General features: G+C 45.7%; 1 protein-coding gene across 1 annotated transcript; it reads right to left on the reverse strand.

Annotated features, from left to right (window-relative positions):
- Window positions 1-255: 255 nt before the first annotated feature.
- LOC121778931 lies at window positions 256-1,662 on the reverse strand. The gene is made up of 2 exons (XM_042176315.1): window positions 1,261-1,662; window positions 256-1,140 (listed from the first exon to the last, which is right to left on the reverse strand). Exons 1-2 carry the CDS (start codon window positions 1,660-1,662, stop codon window positions 256-258), a joined length of 1,287 nt encoding a protein of 428 aa, XP_042032249.1.
- Window positions 1,663-15,232: the final 13,570 nt, after the last annotated feature.

Raw genomic sequence — 15,232 nt, forward strand, 5'->3', positions numbered from 1 at the left:
TGAGCAACTGTTTTGCAGATATAATCAATTTTCACATCATACTGACCCGTAACAAAGGCCTAGAATACGACTTCCAGTGTACACATGCCCAGCCGACAGGTCCACTCTATCAAGTTCATACTAAACTCAGCTGCAAACAATCTAAAACTAATGGACACTTCATCCAGGTCCGTTGTCACCCTAAACCGAAAGGTAGTGAAGAACTCCTTCGCTAATCTCACACAGATACGTGGATCCCCATTTTGCAGCAGCCACTCAAAACCCAAAGCTTTCAAAGGTGTCCTGCAGCTTCTGCGTCTCGAAGAGTTTCATCTCCTCAGCGATCTCATTTGTGAAATCTACGGTCCATCTTCTATATCTGAGCCTCTCCACTGGTGGGTGGACAAGCTCTCGGTGATCATCTGGGAGTGACTGTTCCCCATACTCCTCATTCTCCAAGGATATGCCGCTATCTGAATCCGACTCTTCACTGGCGGTGTACTCGCTATCACTCCGCTCTCCTCGACTGGGTGGAGTCCTTTGAGACGCTTCGGTAATCACGATTCTTGTGTTTGCTACTCTGGGCTTTTTGGTAACCGACTTCTTTTTGAGTGGAGCCTTCCCTTTTCTCTTCCTGGCTCGCTGGTATTGGGTTTCCTCCTCTTGGGCAGTAAGGGTGGTGTCTCCTGGGACTGGGTATTTAACATGCTCAGATCCTCTTGGGCTTACTGACCCGGATGCGAGGTCTGGACCTTCAGTCATCCATTCAGTTTCCGTGCCCGGTTCGTTCTGTACTGAAGACACCCCAACGTCTTCCTGATCAGTAGCTTGAACAGGTTCAATTTCAGCCTTCTTCGGAGTGGCTTGTTCCTCCTCGCTTATGATCTCTACTGGGTTCTCAGTCGTGTTCGTCTGGGCCTTGCTTGCTGTCCATTTGCCTAGGCATCGCTGAGATACCCGTGTGGGTTTCGGTTTCTCTGTTATCGGCCGCTTCACTGGTGGCGGTTTTAAGATGGAAGGCGTCACCGTTTCCGGTACTTGGGTTTCCATGGGTGGTCCCTCCTCTTCTACTTGCATTCTATCATCCCCGGCTTTCACTTGGGAATCTACTGACTCTGGCCCTTTCCCTTCACTCCGTACTTCCCCTTCCCCTCCTGCTAACTGGGAAGTTTGACCCTCCGGTGTGGTTCCTGTAACGACTTTCTCCCTTTCTCCTACTGCCCCCAATGCGAGGTCTAGACCCTCAGCCATTGGTGCAGTGTCCTCTTCCCTTCGGCTGACCCTCTCCTGACGGACGGTCTCCACAACTGGCGTTTCCTCCACTATATTCTCCCCTTCACGGTCTTGGTTCTCCTCCCTCAGCCTTTCTGCCCTCTCCTCCGAATCAGAGTCGTAATGAGCCGCAATGGCCTCGATATCCTCAGGCTCGGTTCCTTGGGAAATCGGGGAACGTTCTTCTGTTTCTGTCAGTTCGGCTTCGACTAGAGGGTTTTCTTCTTGTGGAATTTTAGGGGAAACCGGAACGGTAGACGGAATGGGGACAATGGGTTGTGCACTGGTTACTGACACGGCCACCGCTGGAGTTGCTCCGATTACGCTTCCTTTCCCCCTACCTTGGCTAAAATACGCTAACTCCGCTACCCAGTTTCTGTTCGGATCTTGCAATCGGAGAAACTCCGCCATTGCGTCTAGAGATATCATCGGTGGGGCTTGCTGGTTTGGTTCTGACGGTTGCGGGTTTGGCGGTGGTTCTTCCCGCGGTGGTTGTGGGTTGGGATTTTCTCCTCGGCGGGTTGAAGGGTTGTCGGCTTTTCTCACGACCCTTTTCTTTCCCATGGTTCCAGTGGTGATTGTTAGAGGGGATTTGGGTTTTGATTTCTGGAAGAGAATGGAAATGATGGTTTGTGATTTACGCTTTCTGAGAGAGTATGTGAGAGTATCTCTTGAAAGGGAATTTGAAAATCAGGGTTTGTGAGGGAGAAGGGTTGGGACGGTTGGTTTAATTTGGATGAGAGGGGGTTGTTGCAGGTGGTTTCAATCGGCTATCAACGGTTGCATGTCGCAACGCTTAGGATGAAAGGCGGTTAGGAATGTTGGCCACTGATTGGCTAGCGTGTCTCATCTCTCTGCTCCACGCCATTCCAGCCGCTGCCACCCTGCAAAAGCTGCATAAGCCTTAATTAAAGTTTCATCCTTAGCATAATTCCCCTCTATACTTAATTAAGGAAATAATTCAAATGGGCATTTAGATAAAAATTGAAGTAGCACAAAATAGGTAATCTCTTGGTCCATTCGCGCTCCAATTTTAATTTAAGGCCCGAAAATATTTTTGGATTTTCTTAAAAATTCTCTGACATGCAAAGACTACGTATTTACAAAATTTACAATAGGCAATTTAGAAGTCTACTTGGCCAGTATATGCAAAGATTATTCTGTAAAGGAACTAGCCACGTGGAATTCCAAATTCCTATCTTACTGATCAGTATGAAACCGATGTAAGTGGTTGTAGTGAAATTTCATCCACTACACCCACCTCGCTATTATCCCTGAATATTTTCAACCTATGTCCATTTACTATGAAAGGTTCAGAGTTAGAAAAACTCCCTGAAATTTCCACTGCCCCATTAGATCGGAGTGCAGTTATGATGTAAGGTCCTGTCCATTTGGACTTGAGTTTCCCAGGCATAAGCTTCAATCTTGACTGGAAGAGTAGTACTTTCTGGCCAACATGGAGCTCCTTAGTTCTCAGATTTCGATCATGCCACAATTTAGTTCGCTCTTTGTACCACATGGCTGAGTCGAATGACTCCAATCTAAGTTCCTCAAGCTCCTGCAGTTGCAGCTTCCTTTCCTCTTCACAGGCTGTAGCATCCATATTCACTTTCTGTACTGCCCAGTATGCTCGATGCTCGATCCCAACCGGTAAGTGGCACATCTTCCCAAAAACAATCCGGTAAGGGGACAAGCCTATGGGGGTTTTGTAGGCTGTTTGATACGCCCAAAGAGCATCCTCTAACCTTACACTCCAATCCTTCCTAGAAGTGTTCACAGTCTTCTCCAAAATTTTCTTTATCTCGCGGTTAGAAATCTCCGCTTGACCATTTGCTTGCGAATGGTAAGGGCTGGATAGTCTATGGTGCACACCGTACTTTTTCATCAAGGATTCAATTTTACGGTTACAGAAGTGCGTACCTTGATCAGATATGATCGCCCTGGGCACACCGAATCGGCTGAAGATATGACTCTTTAAGAACTTGGCCACCTCCTTGGCTTCACACGTGCTTGTGGCCTTGGCTTCTACCCATTTGGAGACGTAGTCTACAGCAACTAGGATATACAGATTCCCATAGGATGAAGGAAACGGCCCATGAAGTCCATTCCCCATATGTCGAATAGCTCGCAAACTATTATGGGTACCTGCGGCATTTTATCCCAGGCAGATATTCCACCGGTCTGTTGGCAACGCTCACAGCTCCTGCAGAACTCGTACGCATCTTTGTTGAGAGTTGGCCAGTAAAAGCCGCTATCCAGAATCTTCCTAGCCGTCTTCTTGGACCCGAAGTGCCCTCCACATGCTAACGAATGGCAGTGGGTTAAAACATCCCGCTGCTCCCAGTCAGGAATGCACCTCCTTATCACTTGATCGGACCCTACTCTCCACAGATAGGGGTCGTCCCAAAAGTAGTATTTTGCTTCACTCTTGATCTTCATTCTTTGGGCTTTGGTAACACTCGGTACTTCTGGAAGCTCTCCAGTTACTAGGTAGTTGGCCAGGTCCGCATACCATGGCTCTTGTCGTACCTTCTCTTTCCCTTTTGTTGTATCATTCTGACCAGTAAGTTTGAACACTTCTTCCCAATCAATTTTTCTGGGTGCAAAAATCACCTTACACAAATGTTCATCTGGAAATTTATCATGCACTTCGTCACCGTTTCCATCTTGCATTATTCTGCTCAAATGGTCTGCCACCTTGTTCTCGACTCCTCTCTTATCTTCCACCTCCCAATCAAATTCTTGTAACAAGAGTACCCATCGGATCAAGCGTGGTTTGGATTCCTTCTTGGTAATCAGATACTTAATCGCTGCATGGTCAATATACACTATGACTTTGGATCCCAGCAAATATGGCCGGAACTTCTCGAAAGAATACACCACTGCCAGCATATCTTTTTCAGTGGTATCGTAATTCTGCTGGGCTTGATTCAGAGTCTTGGACACATAAAAAATTACGTACCTCTTCCCATCGATCTTCTGACCCAGCACGGCTCCTACCGCAAAATCGCTGGCGTCGCACATTACTTCGAAAGGATGGTTCCAGTCAGGAGCCCTTATGATAGGTGCGGATATCAGCTTTTCCTTGAGAAGATTGAAAGCAGCCTTGCATTTCTCATCAAAAACGAACTCCACATCATTTTGAAGTAGCCTGGTAAGGGGTTGGGCGATTTTGGAGAAATCCTTAATAAATCTTCGATAAAATCCGGCGTGCCCCAGAAAACCCCTTATTCCCTTCTGATCAGTAGGGAATGGCAATTTTGATATAACATCCACCTTAGCTTGATCCACCTGAATGCCTCTCTCTGAAACCACGTGTCCTAAAACAATACCCTCGGTGACCATAAAATGACACTTCTCAAAGTTTAAAACCAAGCTCTTGGCTTGACACCTTTCTAGAACTATGTTCAAGTGATGAAGGCATGCGTCAAAAGAATCGCCATAGACCGTAAAATCATCCATAAATATCTCTATACAATCTTCAATCAGATCGGAGAATATGCTCATCATACATCGTTGAAACGTACCTGGAGCGTTGCATAGGCCGAAAGGCATGCGTCTATATGCATAGGTTCCGAATGGGCATGTGAAGGTCGTCTTGTCCTGGTCCTCAGGATCCACGTAAATTTGGAAATATCTGCTGTATCCATCCAAAAAGCAAAAATACTTCTTACCGGCTAGCCTCTCCAACATCTGGTCGATGAAAGGCAAAGGAAAATGGTCTTTCCTCGTTGCATTGTTTAGCTTTCGGTAGTCGATGCACATTCGCCAACCCGTGACTAGCCTCGTTGGAATCAGCTCATTCCTCTCATTTTGGACGACTTGGATTCCCGACTTCTTTGGAACCATGTGGATCGGACTGACCCACTCACTGTCCGGCACTGAATAGATAATTCCTAGCGACAACAACTTCAAGATTTCCTTCAATATTTCCTCTCGCATGTTCGGGTTTACCTTCCTTTGAGCATCTCTATGTGCTTTCGCTCCTTCTTCCAGCCTAATATGGTGCATGCAGACGTCGGGGCTTATCCCCACTAAATCTGTAAGACTCCATCCAATCGCCTTCTTGTTCTTACTCAGCACAGTCAGCAGCCTAGCCTCCTGTTCCCTTGTAAAACTGCTACTGATGATCACTGGATATGAGTCCTCACCTCCGAGGAAGGCATACTTTAAATTCGAGGGTAATTTCTTCAGCTCAACTTGAGGTGGAAGTGTGTCTTCGGGTAAGGGGTTTTTCTCAGTCTCTCCTTCTTTTTCTAAATCTCCCTCTGATGGTTCTTCTATACTGACTGGTAGCTGAGCCCCTGCGGCTCCAATGAACTCCGATTTCGGACAGAATTCCTTGATCGCTACTTCTATTTCTTCATCAGTCAACCCTTGGCTACTGATCAGATCACACCATGCAACAGCTTCTATGTCAGCCTGTTCATAAACATCTAAAGCCTGGAGTTTCTCCTGCAATAGTTCGGTCTCAAGAAAATCTTGGACTAGGGGGTCAATCACATCAACATAGCATAGATTTTCAGAATCGATGGGTTTCTTCATGGCATCATTTATATCGAAGGTAAACTTCTCCCCATGAAAATCAATGCAAATAGTCCCCTCAGCCATATCCACTATTGTCTTGGCCGTTCTCAGAAAAGGTCTTCCTAACAAGACTCCACTAGACTCCCTCGCTTCATGCTCACTCATTTTGATCACATAAAAATCAGCAGGGTATGTAAAATCATGCACTCTTACTAACACATTTTCTAAAACTCCCTCAGGACTTATGCACGACCTATCAGCCAGTTGGATCAACACCCTAGTATTTGACAGCCTCACTCCTTTCAACCGGTTATAGATAGACAATGGCATGACATTTATAGATGCCCCCAAATCACACATTGCATGTTCGACCTTCACATCTCCTACAGTTATGGGTAGGGTGAACATACCTGGGTCGGCTCTCTTGGGTAGTAACTTCTCTTGCACTATCGTTGACGCTATCCCTTCCACCATAATCTTGCCATCCTTCTGGGCTCTCCCGGCTATGAAGTCCTTTATGAATTTCCCGAGAGGGGGTAGCTTCACGGCTTGGAGGAATGGTATGGTGACATCCAACTTCCCAAAAATCGACAAGTAGTCAACCGGGTTCTCTTTCTTCCTCTTTGTAACAAATCGGAATGGGAATGGTTTCTCCCCTTTTTTCTCCTCTACTGGTACCTCAGCAACCTTCTTGGAGTCTTTCTTGGGTAGTTCCTGGGTCTGGGCCTCCATTCTGGGCTCTTCCTCTTGAGGAGGTTCCTTCCTGGTCAGTAGGGTGTCGGGTTCACCTCTTGTTGTATCATCCAAGAAGAATGGATCCTGCATCCGAGGCATAGGTCTCCCTAATTCTTCCGCTGAAATGGTATCGCCTCCTATCATCGTTCCATTGGATCCTCCACTAGGTCGTTTCGGTTGAGGCGCGTCATAAGTAGTTCCTGACCTCAACATAACCTTACTCACATTTGCCTTTTCGGGCATTTGGACTGTAGATGGGAGTTTCCCCGCATTTCCCTTCAAATCACCCACCGAACTGGCCAGTTGAGCTAACTGCATATTCATCATATCCATGTTCGCCTTATGTTCCTTCTTGGCATTTTGCATCCCCTGCACGACCTCATTATGGGATTGCAATTCTCCTTTGATGCTCTGTTGTGACGCTAGCATTTCACCCATCATGTCCTCAACGGATCTCCTTGGCCTGTTCAAATTTTGGAAATGACTCGGCCCTTGGTGTTGATAGTTCTGGGAGTTTTGCTGGCCTTGATTAGGCGGGTATTGGTTATACTGGGCAGGAGGGGTGTACTGATCTTGAGGATACTGATTCTGGTGCTGGCCTTGGAATTGATTTTGGTTCTGATGGTGTTGGGGTTCTGGTTTTGTGGGTTTTGGTTTTGGGATTGTTGGTTTCTTCCTGACCAGTTGGGCTGGTAGTCTGGGTTTGCTGGTCCACGGTTAGGGTTTTGGTTCGGATGGGGGTTATACTGGTTCTGACCTTGGTTCTGATTTTGGCTTCCGTCACCCCATCGGAATTTGGACGATCCCTCCATGGTGCATCCCGTTGTCTACCTTAAATCCAATGCCCACTAGAAATGAAGTACCCCGCAGCATTAACTTGCTCCATATTCCCAAAGTCATTAGGCTGATCATAGTTCGGTCCTTGATTTCCCTACTCTGCACCCTTGTAATTCCCAGCTGGGGGAGGTGGTGGAGTCCCCTTCTCGATCGCACTCATAAGTGACTTCTTCAGCTCATCCATTTTCAAATCCATTTTCCGCTCCAGCTTATTTTCCTGATCAGTAGACGAGGCAACAGCAGCCCGCTCTCCGTTGTATCATTCCTTTGAATGGTCATACTCTTTCTTTGCATTCAGTAGCTTCCTTAGGACTCTCTTCGCTTCGCTGACCCGTAATTGCGTGAAGCTTCCTCCTGACGATGAATTTGCCAGGTCCTTGGTTACCGCGTTCATACCTTCGTAGAAAGTATGATGTACTTTAATGTCCGCCATGCGATGGTTAGGACATGATTCCAAAAGACCCATGTATCTTGCCCAATAATCACTCAAGGGTTCATCATACCCTTGCTTCACATTAGTTATTTCCCTCTTCAGCGCGCTTGTCTTGGATGACGGAAAAAACTCGCCCAGGAATGCTGACTTGAAATCGGCCCATGTCTCAATAGAGTTGGAGGGAAGGCGCATGAACCAGGTGTTAGCTTCCCCCTTGAGCACAAATGGCAAAGCCTTCAGCCTATAATCATCCTCAGTCGCTCCTGCTGGTCTCCTCTGCGCCCTACAAATTTTACAAAACTCATGAAGAAACTCATACGGCCCTTCACATCGCAGGCGGTTTGCCCTGGAGTAACGACTATGGCTTGCGGGGGCTCTCCTTCAGTATGTGCGTTCAGCGTCCCGATCTCCGGGTCTTCATCTCCCTGGTTGGCCATTTCCCTTGGGTTGTCGTCCAACAGTGGTTTCTCTTCTGGTATTGGTCCCTCTATGGTGCCCTTCTCTTCGTCACTACTCGTGCCTAGGTCAGACAAGGTGGTCGACAGGCCAAAACGAGTGGTTACGAGTATAGTTCCTCGCTTGAGTATTTTCGGCCTCCACTGATCAGGAGACGAGCTACTGCTCATAAACTGAAATGAAAAGAAAAAGGAAAATTATACACAATATATACACCAAAGTATCACACACAATAGCAACTCAAAAACGCCATCCATCCCCGGCAACAGTGCCATTTGAAAGGACCAGGGGTGCGTAGGTGTCGTTCAAGCAAGGATATATCCTACTGGTCAAGATAGAGATCCTAACTACGCCGAGACCCTGGTTTCAAAGATTCCTCAACCCACTCCTACTGATCAGTATAGTGGTGATAAGGGTCGAATCTCATAGAGATGGTGCGTTTAAACTACCGCGGTGATATTTGGAAAGGTTGGTTAGCTACCACGCTTGGGTTGAGTCTCTACCAAGGCAAGAACTTAAAGGTGGTGTTTTACTAGTCAGACGGTATGAAATACATCTGGAATGTAACTGTGTATGTGAAATGGGGAGACATTTTTGTAACAGAAAATATTTAGAAGGTACGGGTTTCTATTTTGGGCTAAACGGAATATTCAGAGGGTAGTGGAAGTTTGGTGACTAGGCTGACAGGGCTTAACTAAAAGTGAAGGACAAAAGCAAAAAGCATCTAAAAAGTAAGTGGTCCCCTCCAATTGAAATAGACACCATCTTCTTCAACAAACACATCCAAAATTCAGATAACAATTCCAGATTCAACACGGAAAACACAGATTATCAACTCACGAACACAGATCCAAAACTACGAAATCAAATCTGAAATCAAACACTGGAACTGGACTGCTGCATACTGGTCAACATGGAAGAACGATTCGGAAATTAAAACTAAGCTTTGCATGCAACGATCCACTTCCCAATCAAACAGTACCAGCTTATACTATCCTAGAGAAACTTGCTACGTAAAACAGAAAATGAGAGATTCAGCACTTAAAACACCAAGAAACTTTAGATCTAAGCTAACTAGGCAAGGAAGGAAAAGAAAACAACACAATAAACGAAACGGAAATCAACTTCATAGCATAAACACGTTCGGATCTTCAACAAGTACTTCAAAAGCAGAAAATATCCAAAAGCAACAAAGATCCAACGTAAGGAAAGCAAGGAAAATTAAACTGCGAAGGCAAATAAAAGTGTTTTTGCCACTCCGAGCGATGGAATCTCTAAGCTACGGTCTTGCTGGCTGGAACGGACGATGACTGGAACTCTGGGAACATTTGGGCGTCAGGTGATCATGGCTGCGGCGAGGCAAGAAGCGGGACACAGCTGAAAGACTGGTATTACCGAGAGAACTCTCTACCTGAAGATGGTGGTGAATGAGTGAATGTGGATTTTTTTTTTCTCTCCTTCTTGGCTTCCTTTTATAGGGAGGCTTACCCTTGATTTTAGGGTAAATCCTCATTGCAAGTTGACTTCTTTGCCCTTAATTGTGGGTAATCCGTCCCAGCTATCCGTCTTCTCCATCTTAAGCCGTTTCAGCACGAATACTGATCAGTATGAATCATGCTGGCGCCCTTTTTCACCTGAACATTCCGAAACTTTCCTACTGGCTAGAACACTTAACCTGCACACTTTGAGCAACTGTTTTGCAGATATAATCAATTTTGCACATCATACTGACCCGTAACAAAGGCCTAGAATACGACTTATCAAACTGCTCACACTTACCACATGCTTGTCCTCAAGCGTGAAGAACAACCAAAAGACATAAGTCGAATTCTAGCCTGGTTACTCCCCTGACTGACTCTACCTAACCTAGACTCTAAACTATGATGCAAAAGAACACTTAAACAAACACACACAAAAACTGAAAACACAAAGAGCGGGCTATATTTTCAACCATCCCTCCCCTCTGGATTAGGTGCAATCCGGCCTTAGACAGCCTTGAACTTCTGCCACTCCCCCTCTCTCTCCCAATCAGTATATCTGTTTGTCAAGATTGCCCACACTCTCGACCCAACTGTAGGTTCACTCAGTCTCTCATACCTCACCAGGAATGTTAGGACTGCATTCTCTCATTATGCTCAACCACAGTTGCTTCGGACTTAGATCTCACGAGCAGCTACTGAAGGACTTATAGGCTTGTAACGGGGCTTTTGGCTTGTAATGTTTTGGGTGGATGTTCCTAAGGCTCTAAGGTTCAAAAATTCTATTTTATTGATGCGGGGGGGACAGTGTGTATCAGGCTTCTGATCAGTTGCTTTTCTTAGTTGGCGCTTCTGGCTTTGGTCTCCAACTGGTCAGTAGCATCTTTGTGGCTTCGCCACCCTTATTCCTTCATTCATTTTTTTGTGGTCAAATCTTTCTGACCATTTTCTTCATTTTCTCCCTTTTTTTTCGTGGCTTCGCCACTCTTATTCCTTCTTCTTCTTCTTTTTTTTTCTTGGACTGGGGATGACTCCCTGGTCGATTTTCTTCTAACTTTCTAGTCCAGCTGGTCTCTGCTTTTTTGCACCTCTTCCTGGCCAGTAAACTCTATTTGTTTCATTGCCCTTCACACAATCCCAGTGGCTAGGGGTGTTTATCTGGGTATAAAAGGTTAAGAAAAAAAAGTTCTAAAGGTTTTTTTTTTTTAACTGGGGGTTTCCTACTCAGCACAGTCAGCAGTCTAGCCTCTTGTTCTCTTGTAAGACTGCTACTGATGATCACTGGATATGAGTCCTCACCTCCGAGGAAGGCATACTTCAAATTCGAGGGTAATTTCTTCAGCTCAACTTGGGGTGGAAGTGTGTCTTCGGGTAAGGGGTTTTTCTCAGTCTCTCCTTCTTTTTCTAAATCTCCCTCTGATGGTTCTTCTATACTGACTGGTAGCTGAGCCCCTGCGGCTCCAATGAACTCCGATTTCTGACAGAATTCCTTGATCGCTACTTCTATTTCTTCATCAGTCAACCCTTGGCTACTGATCAGATCACACCATGCAGCAGCTTCTATGTCAGCCTGTTCATAAACATCTAAAGCCTGGAGTTTCTCCTGCAATAGTTCGGTCTCAAGAAAATCTTGGACTAGGGTGTCAATCACATCAATATAGCATAGATTTTCAGAATCGATGGGTTTCTTCATGGCATCATTTATATCGAAGGTAAACTTTTCCCCATGAAAATCAATGCAAATAGTCCCCTCAGCCGTATCCACTATTGTCTTGGCCGTTCTCAGAAAAGGTCTTCCTAACAAGACTCCACTAGACTCCCTCGCTTCATGCTCACTCATTTTGATCACATAAAAATCAGTAGGGTATGTAAAATCATGCACTCTTACTAACACATTTTCTAAAACTCCCTCAGAACTTATGCACGACCTATCAGCCAGTTGGATCAACACCCTAGTATTTGACAGCCTCACTCCTTTCAACCGGTTATAGATAGACAATGGCATGACATTTATAGATGCACCCAAATCACACATTGCATGTTCGACCTTCACATCTCCTACAGTTATGGGTAGGGTGAACATACCTGGGTCGGCTCTCTTGGGTGGTAACTTCTCTTGCACTATCGCTGATGCTATCCCTTCCACCATAATCTTGCCATCCTTCTGGGCTCTCCCGGCTATGAAGTCCTTTATGAATTTCCCGAGAGGGGGTAGCTTCACGGCTTGGAGAAATGGTATGATGACATCCAACTTCCCAAAAATCGACAAGTAGTCAACCGGGTTCTCTTTCTTCCTCTTTGTAACAAATCGGAATGGGTATGGTTTCTCCCTTTTTTTCTCCTCTATTGGTCCCTCAGCAACCTTCTTGGAGTCTTTCTTGGGTAGTTCCTGGGTCTGGGCCTCCATTCTGGGCTCTTCCTCTTGAGGAGGTTCCTTCCTGGTCAGTAGGGTGTCAGGTTCACCTCTTACACTTGGTGTATCATCCAAGAAGAATGGATCCTGCATCCGAGGCATAGGTCTCCCTAATTCTTCCGCTGAAATGGTATCGCCTCCTATCTTCGTTCCATTGGATCCTCCACTAGGTCGTTTCGATTGAGGCGCGTCATAAGTAGTTCCTGACCTCAACGTAACATTACTCACATTTGCCTTTTCGGGCATTTGGACGGTAGATGGGAGTTTCCCCGCATTTCCCTTCAAATCACCCACCGAACTGGCCAGTTGAGCTAACTGCCTATTCATCATATCCATGTTCGCCTTATGTTCCTTCTTGGCATTTTGCATCCCCTGCACGACCTCATTATGGGATTGTAATTCTCCTTTGATACTCTGTTGTGACGCTAGCATTTCACCCATCATGTCCTCAACGGATCTCCTTGGCCTGTTCGAATTTTGGAAATGACTCGGCCCTTGGTGTTGATAGTTCTGGGAGTTTTGCTGGCCTTGATTAGGCGGGTATTGGTTATACTGGGCAGGAGGGGTGTACTGATCTTGAGGATATTGATTCTGGTGCTGGCCTTGGAATTGATTTTGGTTCTGATGGTGTTGGGGTCCTGGGTTCGGCTGATTTTGGAAATTTTGAAAGTTTCTCTGGTGGGGCGGCACATAGACAGGGTTCGGGTTCTGGTTTTGTGGGTTTTGGTTTTGGGATTGTTGGTTTCTTCCTGACCAGTTGGGCTGGTAGTCTGGGTTTGCTGGTCCACGGTTAGGGTTTTGGTTCGGATGGGGGTTATACTGGTGTTGACCTTGGTTCTGATTTTGGCTTCCGTCACCCCATCGGAAGTTTGGATGATCCCTCCATGGTGCATCCCGTTGTCTACCTTAAATCCAATGCCCACTAGAATTAAAGTACCCCGCAGCATTAACTTGCTCCATATTCCCGAAGTCATTAGGCTGATCATAGTTCGGTCCTTGATTTCCCTGCTCTGCACCCTTGTAATTCCCAGCTGGGGGAGGTGGTGGAGTGCTCTTCTCGATCGCACTCAGAAGTGACTTCTTCAGCTCATCCATTTTAAAATCCATTTTCCGCTCCAGCTTATTTTCCTGATCAGTAGACGAGGCAGCAGCAGCCCGCTCTCGGTTGTATCCTTCCCTTGAATGGTCATACTCTTTCTTTGCATTCAGTAGCTTCCTTAGGACTCTCTTCGCCTCGCTGACCCGTAATTGCGTGAAGCTTCCTCCTGACGATGAATTTGCCAGGTCCTTGGTTACCGCGTTCATACCTTCGTAGAAAGTATGATGTACTTGAATGTCCGCCATGCGATGGTTGGGACATGATTCCAAAAGACCCATGTATCTTGCCCAATAATCACTCTAGGGGATTGTTTGAGGTCATACAACGTCTTTTTGAGCTTGCAGACGTCTCTATTCTGAAAATCGCCAGTGAACCCGGGTGGAGGAACCATATATACGGGTTTCGTCAATTCTCCGTGTAGGAAGGAATTTGTCACGTCGAACTGATATAGGGGCCAATCACGGTTGGCTGCTATCGAAAACAACACTCTCACTGTGTTGATCTTAGCCACTGGTGAGAATGTTTCTGCATAATCGATGCCGTAAGTATGAGTATATCCTTTTGCCACTAATCTCCCCTTGTATCGGTCAATAGATCCATCGGGTCTCCTTTTGATTGTAAACACCCATCTACAGCCGACAGTAGTAGCCCCTTTTGGTAGTTCTCTAACTTCCCAAGTCTTGTTCTTCAATAAAGCATCCATCTCTACAAACACCGCTTCTCTCCAATGTTTGACTTTCATTGCTTCCTCGGCTGTATAAGGAATTTCTTCTGCCTCGTAGAGAGCTGCTTCAAATGCTCTAGCCATATTGGTTAGGTTTCCTTTCACAAAGTTTGCCACAACGTACTGGCTTTTTCTCCCGATCTTTTCGAGTGAGAATCTCTTTGGTGGTATTCCACGAGTGCTTCGTGGTGGAAGTACATATCGACCTGTGCTCTCATCTAGGGTCGTGTCTATAATTTCTGCATCAGAAGGATTAGTAGAATGGAGACTTTCTTGAGGTGAGTTGGGAATTACCTCGGATACCTCGGATATCGGTTGAGGAGAGATACTAGGATACGGTTGAGAAGGCTCTGTGGTTGAGATCCGCTCGGCGACAGTGCCAACCTTTTCTGTTGGGTCCTCGTTGGAGAGATTTGACCCAGGCACACACCAACTTAGGTAGTCAACTGTGTTGTGTGACCCACTCTCCCCCTAACTACTAAGGTGGGTGTGGTAATAGAACTCGATTTCCAAAAAATTACAATTCACTGTGGTTACTACCCATTTTGTAGTTGGGTCATAGCATCTATACCATTTTTGGTTAATCCCATAACCCACAAAGACACACTTGGTAGCACAGGGTGACAACTTTGTTCCTTCATGTTTTGGGACATGGACATAAACGGTACATCCGAAGACTTTGGCTTGGAGGTTCAGGTGTTTGGGTATTTTTGTGAGTTTGGAGAGTGTATCGAGAGGAGTTTTTTTATTTAGCATTTTAGTGGGAAATCTGTTTATGAGGTAGATGGGGGTAGCAACAGCTTCGGGCCAGAAATAGGTAGGGACTTTAGAGTCAAACATCAAGACTCGGGCGATTTCGAGTATGGTTCGGTTTTTCCTTTCTGCTACCCCATTTTGTTCTGGTGTATAGGGGCACGAGATTTGATGGATCAGGCCTTTTTCGGTAAAGAAGTTTGTCATTCTTTGGTTTACAAATTCCCTCCCATTGTCGGATCGAAGGGTCTTTATAGTGGTCTGAAATTGGGTTTGGATAAGGTTAACGAAAAGAATGAATTTGTCAATCACTTCAGACTTGTGTTTCATAAAATATATCCATTTCATCCTAGTGCAATCATCCACAAAAATCAAAAAATATTTCAAACCATTTCCCCCAATAATAGGTGCAGGCCCCTACACATCAGCATGAACAAGGGAAAAATAGAATTCATACGGGTATTCGTAGATTTAAATGATTGTCTATGGCTCTTGGCCAAAACGCAAGTCTCACATGAAAAATCTT

Source organism: Salvia splendens, chromosome 19, assembly GCF_004379255.2.
Source record: "Salvia splendens isolate huo1 chromosome 19, SspV2, whole genome shotgun sequence".
Classification (NCBI taxonomy): domain Eukaryota; kingdom Viridiplantae; phylum Streptophyta; class Magnoliopsida; order Lamiales; family Lamiaceae; genus Salvia; species Salvia splendens.

Bases quoted from the DNA above. Each gene is read 5' to 3' on its own strand.
- LOC121778931 (XM_042176315.1), bottom strand. From the start codon at position 1,662: ATGGCGGAGTTTCTCCGATTGCAAGATCCGAACAGAAACTGGGTAGCG. The intron at 1,141-1,260 runs GTCAGCCGAAGG...CAAACTTCCCAG, and splicing joins AGACCGTCCGTCAGGAGAGG to TTAGCAGGAGGGGAAGGGGA.